Raw genomic sequence first — 13,501 nt, forward strand, 5'->3', positions numbered from 1 at the left:
AATTGTTTTCAGAGAGACTAAAGGAAACTCTCTTTAGTCTCTCTTGCACAGGGAGAGCAAGAAGTTTTCTGAAAGGCTGTGCCTCTTAAAAATGTGCCTTGCATGTTCCAAGTGAATTCTATTAACATTTAGGAACTGTAGTAGAGATGGAATCCAGTTCCCTAATACAGAAGCTCCCCGTTTCTTTGCAACTGAACTTGACTTTAGAAAATTTGATTTGTTCCATATTATGTCTAGTCCAACCCCTTCCTTACTGCACCTTCTTGCGGGGTTCCTAGGACTTTTGCTATATCCTCATCTCTTTTGAGGAAAGGATGGAAAACCAAAACAAAACCAAACCCTATCCTGATAAATATGACTGACTTTGCATAAGAGTCAGTTGGATGTCTGTGCACTGGGTCAGATTTGTTCATATAATGATGGGTTGAATGTACATGTGTGCACAATGAAGTTTACATTGGTAGTTTATAGTATTTGATGTCAGTTTAGGAGCTATGATTTTGCAGTATATGTTAGTGTTTCCTTATTTCTTCCCCTGAAAAAGTTAGAGTATTTTCAAAGAGAGAGGTTCTGGAAATCATAGAAGTGTTCACTTGCATCTGCTCGTTATACTACTCAACTCCACGAAGTCAGTCAATACCACTACTAGCTATTAGTCCCTGGAATATGGTTTTGTCCAAAACAGAAGTCCTAAAAGTGAAGACAAGTGTCTTAACTTTGCTTTTGAGTGTAATGTATGGGAACACTTTAGCCATTACTGACTTCAGGCAGCATTTGGAGAGGAGGTCCTGCACACCTGAAAGGGAGATTTTTTTTTTTTTTTTTTAAATTTCTTTTTGCGGTGGAGCATAGTCAGCACATGCCGAACAGTAGTTTATAGCTCTGGTAATATATACACAGTTGAGGTTGTGCTTACTTACAGGAGAAAAGTACATCAGTTATTATGTTATTTTTTTCTTCAACAAATGTGCATATTTAATTTCCAAAACAATTTAATTATGTTCAGTTGGAGCATTCTGGGAATTCAAAAATAGTTTATGTTATAATCTCTTAAGACTCCTTAATTTTTTGAGAACTAGTTTATGGCTGTTGAAATATTTTTATTATCAAGCTCTGCCTTAATCTGCTTGACTTATTACAAAATCTTTTTCCTGCCCAAATGTTTAATATACAGAGAGTTACAACAGTTAAATCTAGGAAGCTTTTCAATTGAAAGGCAGAGATTTGAATTAATTTAAAAATTTGAGTTTTGGCACAAATATTTACACATGGTTATAGAAAGCATACTTTGTGAATGATTCAGTTATTCTTGAATCATAATAGTTTTACATAAACCACAGTGCCAGCAAAAATAAATTAGATGTAGTTCCAACTCTCTTTGGTCTTTTTCTTTTAGGCACAAAATCAGTGTTATATTTAAGCATCCATCTGTTTTCTTAATCATATCTGATTTGAGCAACAATTGCTATCCATCCTTATCCAGCTCCCAAAGCTCCCTTCAGAAGGTGAAGAGGGATAAGACCACAACTGCATTTCTGATGATATTCAGCCAGTTTTTCATACGAATTTTTTTTTAATTGGACTTAAAAATTCTTCCTTTGGAAGAATGAGATGTAAATATTTAGCTAGGCTTAAAGGAAAATTTGAAATTTGTTTTCATCAGAAGTAGAATAGCAGGCAATCATGTCTCTTTAAAGTGCATAGTAACCCCAACTGCATGTTGTTGCAGATCATATGGAGCACAAAAACGCTCATATAGAATATATATCTCTGTCTATATCATCGCTTACCGTGTCCTCTGACTGAAGCAGCCTTACCTCTTGCAGCACGAAGCAGCGTGTGCTCAGCTACCCATGGGCTCAGCACTGTAGTTCTTCACACTTGACATCGTAGCTGCCAAGTGTGGCGGGGTTTTTTCCAGTAGTTATACTATGTTAGGAAAACTGTCTTAACTTAAGATATCTTGTCTTCGGGGCTGACAAATTCTAATGTTATCAGAATATTTCTGTCTGCCATTCCTTTTAGCTACCTGCAACAAGGTGTTTATTTTTTCTGGTAAGACATTACATGCAAGATGAACTTGCTCATTTAGATTTTCTTGAGAATAGAGAAATATCTTCTTAGCATCTAATAATTGTGACAGTTGCATGCTGTTAAACTTCCAAAAGTTTTCAAAACTAAGTGTTTAGAGAAGTAAAAATTCTGGCCTGCCCACCTTCCTTCACTCTCCCACCAGCATGAGAGGCAATATACTTAGGTTTACTTTAGCAATATACTTAGGTATACTTCAGCTCAGGTATGATTTAATTGTATGCTAATATAGATGACCTTTTTCCCCTCTTTTCTTGTCCCTTATTTGTGAAGCTTAAATAAAACTAGTGTGATTTATTTATTCTAAAAAAATTTATATCGATAAGGGTATAAATTAGTCTTTTGTATGGCCAGTTAATAATTCTACCTAAAGTAGTCAATTCCTTTCCCCTTCTGCAATCAAAAGCCTTTTGACCACTTAAATACACTCTTATTCTCGGGAAGTGGTCTGGACAGTAGTTTCTAACCCATTCTAATCTGTGGAGAAACTCTAATGCCTTTCATGAGACTGCCAAATACCACAAGAAAGGGCTGTATTTTCCTCCAAGTCCTTCTGTGCCAGATGGATCAAATGATTCCATTTTTCCAGGCAAATAAATCAGAAATCTTGTAACCTCCTTAGAGATTTTGGGTCTCTCTTTTTCTGGAGATGGGACATATATTTTTTAATCCAGTATTTATTGTCTGCAGAGAGAATCTGCAAGGTTGCTACCTGACCAATAATTTTTTCCACAAAAGTACTGCAAAATAATATCCAAAGTAATAGTAGTTCAACTTCTGGGAAGCTTTCTGACTCTGCTTTCCTTGACTTTGGAGATGAAGAGGTCTACAGTTGGAAATAACGAAGTATTTGTTTTTGTTGTATGGAGAGGGTTTCTTAGTGGCACGTTTTTAGTGAACCTATGCAATACCCTTTCTTTATCATGGCTCTGCATATTTCCTGGTTTAGTACCCAATTTTTGTGGCTGTAACGGTTTGCCACTTACGGTTAATTCTGGCTTCTTTCCAGGATAGTAGAAGGATGCTTTATCTTTTTTTTGCTCCACTCTTTTCTTCCTATAAGGCATGGTTTAATATGATTTTAGATCTTGTCCACACTTCATGTTTCAGACATGCTGTAACCAGCTCTCCAGCCTTTGAATTATTTTTGGAGTGTTGACAAGCACAAGAACAGGAATTGTGTTTGCAGTTTTTCAGAAAAATGTTCTGCCTGCTTTTCTGAGGACGGGTAGAACTATCCATGAAAACTGCCCATTTTTTCCATTATGAACTCTGTTTTCAGTTTCTCGTTATTGAGGAGAGCTGGAAGGAATGATGAGGAGCGGGGACTGGCCAACTGAGAAACCTGGGAGTTGGGAGAAAGAATGGGATCTAGTCTAGGACATCTGGAGAGGTCCGAGTATGATTTCCGAGCAATAAAACTGGTGTGAAGGGCGGGAGAGTAGGATTTGGTTAGGTGAGGGCTGGACTGAGAGGGTAAGAAGGAGATGCTGAAGAGAGACAATTCGAACAAGTAGAGTTGGGGAAGAGACGGCAAGTACCAGACTTGGAGGGGGAAGCAGAAACACGATTCCTACACACTCCCAAGATCTATCAGTCATGTCGTAAAAGAGGATGTTAACTATAGGATATCTGACTCATTTGTTACAGAAGCTAAAAAAAAAAGTGTATAGTGAATGAAGCAAGGAATTACAGGTAGGAGAAAAATACTTCATTGCTCAGGCTGTTATCTCCTGCCAGGGAAATGGATTCTGTCTTTCTGCCACTGAATTCTGCTCCGGTGTGTTGCAAGGCAAGTCAGTTAATCTCTTTACATCATGAAATTTTGTTTTTGCAAGCGCCCATCTCACGAAGAAGGGGTTGAAAGTGTATAAGCTGCATCTGAAATCAGTATTTGTCCTCATAACATGGAAGTGCTGTGTGATGTAAAGACTTTTGAAAAAGTATTCCTGAAGTGTACAGAATTTTTCACCAAAAAACGAAGACTGCTTTTAAATAAAGTGCTTATTCTGATTTAAATATTCTAGATGTCAAATGGGGATCCTTCAGTTATTTAATGGATTCTATTTTAAGGTGACGTTTTTGCACCATTGAATACTGTAATGATGCATATTATAGAAAACTCCATTCTGTTGCTAGGGTAGGGTTCAATTATGTTCAGTAATTTTGCTGTACGTTATTATGTTCAGTAACTTAGCTATACATTGAACAGTAACACAAAATATTGAATAGTTACATGTTCACGATCTACAGATCAAATGGTTAAGATCTGGAAAAGGTAAATTGTGATCATGTGATGAGAAACTATCAGAATGCATATTTACAAAAAGGCTTAATTAAAGGTTAGGACATACTTGTGCATGCAGCTTCAAGTGCTAGGCATTGAAACAGTGGCAGTCTGTGCTAAATTATGGAATATAATGTAAACCTAATTAACACATCCAAACTTAACTGTCTGATCCTGTTATGCGAGAATTATTTAGAGCCAGATGTGCTGCACTTCTGTGGGGTTTACTTTTCTCGGACTCTCAGAAAACTCTCATACTCTGAAAGAAAAGATGAAACTTCCTTCAGCAAAGTATGCAGCCACCTTTCCCCGCTGTTGACACATCAGGAAACACAAACTTGAGGGCTTCTCTTACACCATGCCCATAACAAAAGGATATGGAAGAGGTGCAGACCTGAGTTAATGGTCTAATAGTTACAGTTCCTCACTGAATCTGGTGAGAGAATGGTACTCTTCTTCAAGATTTCAGTTCACATAGCTGTTAAGTACAAAAATTATTTCTGGTAACGCGGTGTGCTAACCAAATATAAGGATGGTTTATTTCTCTTGCTGCTGCTTTTTTTTGTTGTTTTTTTTGGTTGTGTTTTGTTTTTTTTAATCTTGAGTTATTACAATTTGAACTGGTAATCAGTGATAGCAGAAAACAGTCTTTCAAATATTTTTTTTGTTTCTTTGAGAGGCTGATATGTTTCAAGCAATCTATGCCCTTAATCTCTGCTTCTTGTTAACAAATATTTTAAAAAAACCCCAAACCTATTTACCTTAAGCATTGAATCTGAATCTAGGTTTACTGCAGGTGTGTAATGTTTTTTAATTTTATTTTTCTGTTGTTAAATCAGACTGGTACTAAGTAGCTTTAAAAGGCTAGATGACTTGAAAAAAACTTCCCTACTTTAACTTAATGCATGTCATGTTATGACATTAGTACATGATGCAAGAAATTATTTGGGTTTTCTATTTACGTTTTTCTGTACTTTCTAGCTGCAGATTTATTTTTACTTCAAATTTATTCAAATAATAGCTTATTGTTCTTTTTTACAATGATGGATGAAAAATACACTAGTCATCAGAGGCACTGCAGCATTGTCACAGTATTATCACAGAGGCAAAGTTTCAGCAATGGAGATGCTATATATAGCAACTTTATCATGTGAGTGAGGCATACTGATACAGCAACAACCAGGTAGTATCTCTGTGTGAGATGGAGAGCACCAGCTATAGAGGTTCAAGCCAGCTGTGAGATAACCCTATATTCTGATAGTGATTTAACATTTCAGAATCATTGTCAAGTCACTTCATCTTCTGTACTTTGTTTTGCTGTGCACAAAAAATGGGAATGACTGGACTGTATTCAAAGTGTTTTTCTGAATCTCAAATAATTATAGTAAGGTATATTAAATATAAGGGCTGTGTATATGTCTGCTGTTGTTATTTTTATTGTGTTACTCTCACCCTTAAAAAGTGGCATCTGTAGACTGCACAGTCTAATGTCTGGAGAGGAGACCTTTCTGAAGAATAGCAAGAGTGTTTGGAATCAGATATCACATAAGCAAACTCTTCTTCTGACTTTTGTACAATATATTACTGAAGGAATGTTTTATTAGGAAAAACACATCCTGTAAAGTGATCTTATTTATAAAGATGTTGGTTTAAGCAATATTTGTTAAAGAAAAACTAGATTATTCTTTTACAAAGGAGAAAACAGTTGATTTTAAAAAAAAAAATTCAGATTCGTCTCATTTGTTTAACTTACTATTTTTTGTTCTAGGGCTCAAAGAAACTGCTGAAGAAATGGTCAAAAACAGGTTGGAAGGAAAGGATAACCTATCTCCATGGCAAAAATATCTAGAGAAGAAGAAGGAAAAAAGAATTCTTAAAAAAAAGAGAAAGGTAATGTTTGCATTGGCCGCTTGGGGGGCAGTTGTTGTTTGGTTGTTTTCTTAAGTTGCTGTTATTGTTTGTTTTGGATAAACTGAATAAAAACTTGCATAGCTTCCAGTAGTATTTTAAGGTCAGAATGTGCAGTGGTCACTCACATGGAAAGACCAAGAGTGCCTCATCAAACTTACAGAGCAAAAGGATATTCAGGGTACTACTGATCATACATCTGCTTACACAAAATTTCGTTTATCTACTTGTGTTGCTTTAAAGATAAATGAGTCATAATAATAGTTGGTTTTTAATTTACTTTTTTGAATGCATTAGGAAGGGTCTTTTTGCTACTGTCTGCATATCAGTTCAAAGTTCTTATGATAATGATAATTGTAGTTTTGGAAATTTTTGGCCTAAAATAATACAGACTTGTTTCCCAAAGCTGTAATGGCAAAAAATTAATAGCCCCGAAGAACTATTCAGATTTCAAATGGTAAGAGCAAATTTGGTAAATAGTTCTGTCTAGGAATAACAAAATGGTCCTACAGTAATGTGAAAATTACTGTTGCTTCATCTTTCCACACACAGAAAGTAATTGTGAAGTAACTGACTCCTGTGGCAGTAATGTGCAGAAATAGGCAGATAAATGAAATGTTTGTGCATATGCTAGGAAAAAAAGCATATGGCATGCAGAATCTAGCTTCCCTAAATTCTTAAATTACTCTGCATATAATTCATGTTGCAGAATAATGTTTTTAAGACTCATCTCTACAACCTGAGTTATGCTGTGTGTTCCAGTTAGTTTTAACTGGCATTCGATGAGTAACTTAAACCTTACAGAAGGTGAGTGTTCTGAATAGAGTAAGTAGCACTCTTAGGTAGTAGAGCAACTCTTGCTAGCATAATATTCTTGTTCAGTCTGATAAATTAAGTCAAGTGGCAAGGTATATGACACAATACTTCCAGTAAAAAAATTGTTCTTTTAAATCAGAACTCAGTCTTTTTTCAATTTTGGAGCGCAAAATGAAGCTCTTTGCTCAAGTTTTTTCCCAAGTAGAGCATTTGTGGAACATAACAATGCTGTGATCCTGTAATTTGTTGGTATGGTTAGCTAATGCATCACAGTTTGTAGGTGCATCTAATAAAGATCCTTGGAATATATAAATAGCCCTTTTTCAGGTACACAAAAAGCTTTAAATCTGTGAAACAGATTTTAAATTGTTGATTTGCCTTTACTAGCAATTTTTAGTGTATTCTAGTTTTATGATGTTCAGCATACAGTATTTCAGTTTTCATCTTCATAGTTACTAACAGCAGGAACATCTAATTCCAGTGAAACTTAAGTAGTAGTTTATATGTTGATTGAAATAATGTTTGTGCTTTGTTACAGGCTACTGCTGAGACAGAACAGAGTGAGGATGAACTTCCATCTGACGTTGATCTCAACGACCCGTATTTTGCCGAAGAACTTGAGAAAACAGGTGGGTCAAGACAGGTGACTTCTGGAATAAATTTGCCCTTTCTTTAAATAATGAGCTTTAGAAATAAAGTCAAGCTAGAGTAAATGCACAGATAGCATGTTCAGCATGAAATAAAGTAGGTGTCATTTACCTGAAACTGCAGGTGCTGTTCTTGTAAAATGATGCATATTGTGATATGCAGAATGGTAGGGAACATTGTCCTCTTAGCTTTCATCAGAGGCCATTATTTAGCCAATTTCTGGGGTTGGCTGTTAGAAACAAGCTGACCATCTGCTCCCCTAAATATTCCAGAAGAAAGAACTTCGTTGCCTTTGAAGCCTGTTTCCTTTTATATAAGAGGAGCCAGATATCTATGGGTCTCTTTGAAGTTTGGGTCAATTTCATAAATGTCAAATGTTTTTGCATCATAAACAAAGTTGTCTTTCAGAAGTAATCAATTTTCTTTTCTCTTAGTCTGATACACATTTTTATTAGTGTACTCTGGCTGCCTAGAAACCCAAATAGTGAAATGTAATATTTTAGGGAATAACTTGTCCAGTTTAGATTTTTAGGATACCTTTTTTACAAGCTTTTAGTCTGATGTTTAAGTTAGCTTTTGCTGTGGTAACAGCAAATTTATTTTGAGTATGATTTTGCTGGTTAAAATTTTAAGGTAGGGATAATGAATAAGTGTGAGTTCCTGGCTTTCCATGCTTTTGGGAGCCAAAACCTAAGAGTGGCTCATACTGTTGTATATTAAAAGAAGACAAAAAGACAAAAAAAAAAAAAAAAAAAAGTAAGAAAGCAAACAAACAAAAAGAAGATAGCAACAGATTTACAAATATCACTAGTCTGTTGTTTTGGTTGGGGTTTTTTTGAGTATAGTAGTGCAGATCCAAGTTCCATTTAAAAAAAGTAAATTACTTTTAATTTTATACGAGTCAGCATAGGCTTCTGTCCTGATAGTTTGAAATTTTTAATAGGAGAAAGTAAATAATTAAAAAACAAAACCTGGACTTCTTTGTGTCTTAATGTGCTTATGTATATGTCTTGGTAGTCTGAAGTACAGAACAGTAGGTGAGTCCTATCCATGTTTTATAGAAAAAAAAAAATTCAAGGTGTCATGCAATGCTGTTTTCTGCCATGCTTTCCTGGTGAGTTGTGTATAGGTTATTTTAGGACTCATTGTAAAGATGCCATTCCTTCTACCACTTTTTTTTTCATTAACTAGGAAGATTATGTAGGTATTCTTATACTAATGTTTGATGTTTCAACGTTCTATGTGAAATCTCCGAAAAAATGTTTTCTCCTGCGTTACATAAATTCTTTGTGTCATGGAGGGGCTCAGCAGAGAATGGTTGTATCTGCAGATTCTTAAACCTTGCCCATAATATAGAGGATAGGCTTTTAGTGTGCATGGAGTCTTTGGGGATAGCAAAATAGACATAAAGCTTAAGAAAGTGAAGCTATTGTCTGCAAGATTACTGATAAGCTACTAAGGAAGAAAGAGAAGGAAAACAGAATGTGGCTAGCCCTGGAGAAGTTTTAAAGGGAGAGTACAGTGGTTGGCTGAAAGCCAGTCGACATTTTAACGATGATTACACAGCACAACTTTGTCTGGCTTTCACCGAGTTTACCCAGAACAGCCTTTGTCTCATAGCTGGGGTTGTTTTTAAGCACAGCTAGCTTATCCAGTTGGGGAAAATGGGTTACAATCTTCTTTGAACTAGGCTATAGCTCTGCCAACTTTGTATTTAGGGTATAGGCAGCAATAACTTGAATGATTGTAATTTTTCATAAGCCTTCCACTATTCCCCTGAAAGATAGAAATTTCTCCCTTAAACTGACTGTCAGATGATCTTAAATTATGCTCAAAAAGTATATGACAGGATATGTTCGCAGACTCAGTGCAGAAACTGTGAGAATGCAGTAGTGCTGTTAGGGTTTTGCAGTGGTATATTTGCTCCCATGCTGGATTCACTTGTTGACTGTAATGTGTATGGGTCTTGTAGAAGTTAGTTTTTTGACAAGCTGAGGCAGTTGAAGGGAAGCAAGAGTGTAAGGAGCTGTTAGACAAACTGACTGGTTTTAGAGTGCTTTAGACTATTAAACATAGTTTCTGTTGATCCTTCTTTGAGGAAAAGGGCTACATGTCTTTACACATTGTTATAACTCCTATAGGTTCCAAACCATTTGATGCCTTCTCATGATCTAATTTAAGATATGTGTAGGAATTGATGGCTTTTTAATGCTGGAAGGTCGCAGTACAACTGCGGGGACGTAAGAGGTTAACAGCAAAATCTGAGTATAGTTGTAGAACCTGTGCTTGGAAGATAAAGGTCTTAGCTGTATTACTGATTCATTTACTGTGTGTCTTTGCAAGGCTTTTGAGACTGACTTACAAGCTTCTGAGTAAGACAGAGAAGAGGTCTTGTGAGAGGAGTTTTTGGTCTGGGGTCGGTCTCTGTATTTGAAGTCTCAAAATTATGATTAGCTTCTACTGTTAGCGCTGGAAAGTTGATGTGCAAAATTAATGTTCCAAACTAAATTCCTGAGCTGAGAAAGAGCCAAACAGCAGCTTGAGGGGGGATTGCAGCAGAGACTAGCTTTTCTCAGTGGCTGGTGGCAGCTATCAGTTCTGCATAGCATTGAAGACAAGTATCTGCTGCTGTAGGGTGGAACAAATCTGACTAAAGGGTGGCAGCGGGGATCATGTGCCAGGAGAAATCTGAGGTTTTGCAATCAGTTTGGGAAAGGCTTTTACCATAGGTTTTACATTTGTAAGTGTGCAAAATGTGTGTGTGGGGAGGCTTCCAGAATGTATGTGGGGAGGGGAACTGTGTCAGGAGTATGTTAAAAAGACAGAAAGTGATGCATTTGTGAATTCTGAAACCAAACTGTTTTCAGTGTGATGCAAAATTTTTAGTGCTAAGAGTGATTTTAGGTCCCAGGCTGGTTTTATTAGCTGCATAGTGTCATAGTAAGAAATAAGGGTTTGTTTGTTTATTTATTTATTTATTTATTTTCATGGAAAAGAGCTTAGTTTGATACTAGCTCCTGGTTCACCCCCATCTGCAGCAACAGAAATCTTTGAAGGCATAAAGATAAGCTATCTTCACTTCTGTGATTCTACATATAGTGAAAGACAAGGGAAGATGACTTGAGGGGCCCTTCTTTGGGGGATGAGTGGAAACATTAAGAGATTTACTGATTTAACTTCAAGAATAATTGTCTCCAATTTGTATCTCTGTGCCTTGTTTCCTTTTTTGTAGTTTAGCCAGTTCTGGGAAGATACAAAAGATTTCGTAGTTGTTGAAGTCTTATATAAGACATTTATTTCTTCCTTCTACACATTAACGTAAATCGTGTAGGTTAGGTACCAATATTATATCTGAATCTGATTTTCCTGCACATTTTCTGGAAATGCTAAATCAACAGTTCTTGAGCTGATGACATTGTGCATCTGGCTAGTTTATTCTTTGGTGGTGGTGGTTTGTTTCTTCTAGAAATCCATTTCCAGCTTGGAATCCATTTAGAAATAGTCAAGAGAATAGTCAAGGCAGAAAAAATGTTCTTCAAGAAATGCATCCTGTTCCAGAGTATACTTAGTGATATAACTTGACATTTTTCTGGCATGTTTGTATTTCTAGCCTGACTACAAATCTGGCTTAACAAAATGGAGCCAAATATCTTTCTTAAGAGTACCCCCAGTGGACTGTAATAAATTGCCTGAGAATGTAATTCCAAGCCCAAAGGTCAGAGTATGTGGTTCAGGTCAGGAAACCTTCTGCTTTTCCTGCTCCTTCTTGATTGAGGTCTACAGGCATTCCAAAGAGAATAATTTGATTTGTAGGATTTATAAACAGGTCTGTTTTCATTAAAAGTTATGTTTGACTAATGTCTTATGCTGTTACTATTCATTATGTCTGTCTAATCAGCACTGTGTATCTCAAGTAAATTCTAAGAGAGTAAGGGAGCTTCATCAGAAGAATATTCAGTCTGAACAGAGTCAATCATATTTTCATTCCCGTGATTCTGTTGAGGTCTTTTTTGCAAGGGTTTTTTGTGCTATCATGGCTAACAGCACAATATGGTCTTTTAGCCTTGCGTATAAATTTTAAAATTTTTTTTGTCTTTTTTTTTTTTTTTTTTTTTTTTCCCCGATGAACCCTTATTCAGCTGGCAGATTTATATTCTGGATACAGACAAGAGATGCACATTTGCTATTTATTCTAAAGTATTTACTACATTGTCTACTTAAGTAGAAAGAATGAATAATTTGACAACTGCAAGACGCTTCAATTACATTTATGAGTATATAAACTAATTTCTCTTTAAAACGCCTTGGAAGTGGAGTAATGTCATATGTTTGCCTGCACTGTTGTGATACTTCTCTCTACTGCTCTATGAAAAATACAGTAAACCCATTTTTTCTAACTGTTCTTTTTTGTTGGTTTATGCCATTTGAATGTGGCTGCCTCCTTCAATTGAACAAATATTCAGTGGATTTTTATCGTTTTAAGTCTAGCTGGTTTTTCTTAACTTTTCAGCCTTTTTCCACATCTGATATTTAAGTATTGATTACAAGAAAATGAGATGCACTTAGAGGTTCTATTCATAGGTAAATTATGCTCTCATGCTTAAGCTTGAATAAATGTGTGCATGTCCTATATTTGCACTTAGGTTTAAAGAAGAAGCCAGAATTGGTTGAAAGTACCTCAGAAGATGAAGATGAAGTTGAAAAACAGAAGGTAAAGTGGTTTAAGATGTTAAGAATTAGAGATACTGGATTGCCTGAATTCTGCAAATATTTATGTTGGGTGTTTGTGAGTGGAACTACTGAATTCCATAGGATGGCAATAGAGTAAAACTTTATAATTTTAATAACGAGAGCTTTTGGAACAAAAACTATCCAAGAAGAATGGTAGATGGTCCATGCCTTGAGGTCTTAAGATTATGCCAGGATATCTTTCTGGAAGATTGTAGTTGAACACAGCTCAACAGTTAGGTAACACTGAAATGCAAGGGCACAGAAGCCATACTGGTTGAGCTGATAGTCCCTCTAGCTTTAAAGCTATCCCAGTATGTTTGCATGTTGGGCTGTACTGAACATTTACTTTTAACATCACCATTGTATAAAACGTGTTTTCAAACCTTGTCCTGTAGACTTTTAACCTTGAAGATTGAATTGTTTGCTATTGCATGTTTGCTTTTCATTCTTCATTTTTCATTCTTCATTCATTAATTTCATATATGTTAATTTTTATTTTGTTATATAAATATCATTACAAAATTGTATCTGTGATTTCTAAATTATGGTGTACAATTTTCAGATTAGATTATTAGTATGTTTGAAAGTTGAATGTGGATATTTGCATTTATTTTATATCTAATAAAAAGGAAATCAACTATCGTATTTAATATTACATCTCAAAATGTTAAAAGAATGTTGTTATGGATGAAATAATAATGCCCTGACAACCCTATTTCAACTCATTTATATGTATGTAGACTCATACAGACTTTATTAACGAGATGCTATGTTTTTCATAGAAAACTTAATTTCATTGTGTGCATGGACTTTCTTATTTTGTAACAGGCTGAAATGGCCCTACTTATGATGGATGATGAGGATGACACCAGAAAACATTTTAATTATAAGAAGATTGTAGAACAACAGAATTTGAGCAAGAAGAAGAAGAAACTTCTAATGAAAAAGAAAGAATTACTAGAAGATGACTTCCAGGTAATGGTGTGCTCTTGATTTTGAGGCTCGGCTAGAACCTTTGTT

At 35.6% G+C, this 13,501-nt stretch overlaps 1 protein-coding gene across 2 annotated transcripts in view; it reads left to right on the forward strand.

The window, feature by feature from the left end:
• The window catches only part of ESF1 (ESF1 nucleolar pre-rRNA processing protein homolog), a 31,977-nt gene that overhangs the window by 17,001 nt on the left and 1,475 nt on the right, over positions 1 to 13,501 (forward strand). For both annotated transcript variants that reach the window (XM_030022947.1, XM_041125505.1), the window contains 4 exons: positions 6,147 to 6,268; positions 7,641 to 7,731; positions 12,394 to 12,461; positions 13,310 to 13,456. In XM_030022947.1, the coding sequence (XP_029878807.1) occupies positions 6,147 to 6,268; positions 7,641 to 7,731; positions 12,394 to 12,461; positions 13,310 to 13,456 (428 nt within the window). The remainder of the gene's footprint in view (positions 1 to 6,146; positions 6,269 to 7,640; positions 7,732 to 12,393; positions 12,462 to 13,309; positions 13,457 to 13,501) is intronic.

The sequence above is a fragment of the Aquila chrysaetos genome, chromosome 8, assembly GCF_900496995.4.
Source record: "Aquila chrysaetos chrysaetos chromosome 8, bAquChr1.4, whole genome shotgun sequence".
Classification (NCBI taxonomy): Eukaryota; Metazoa; Chordata; class Aves; order Accipitriformes; family Accipitridae; genus Aquila; species Aquila chrysaetos.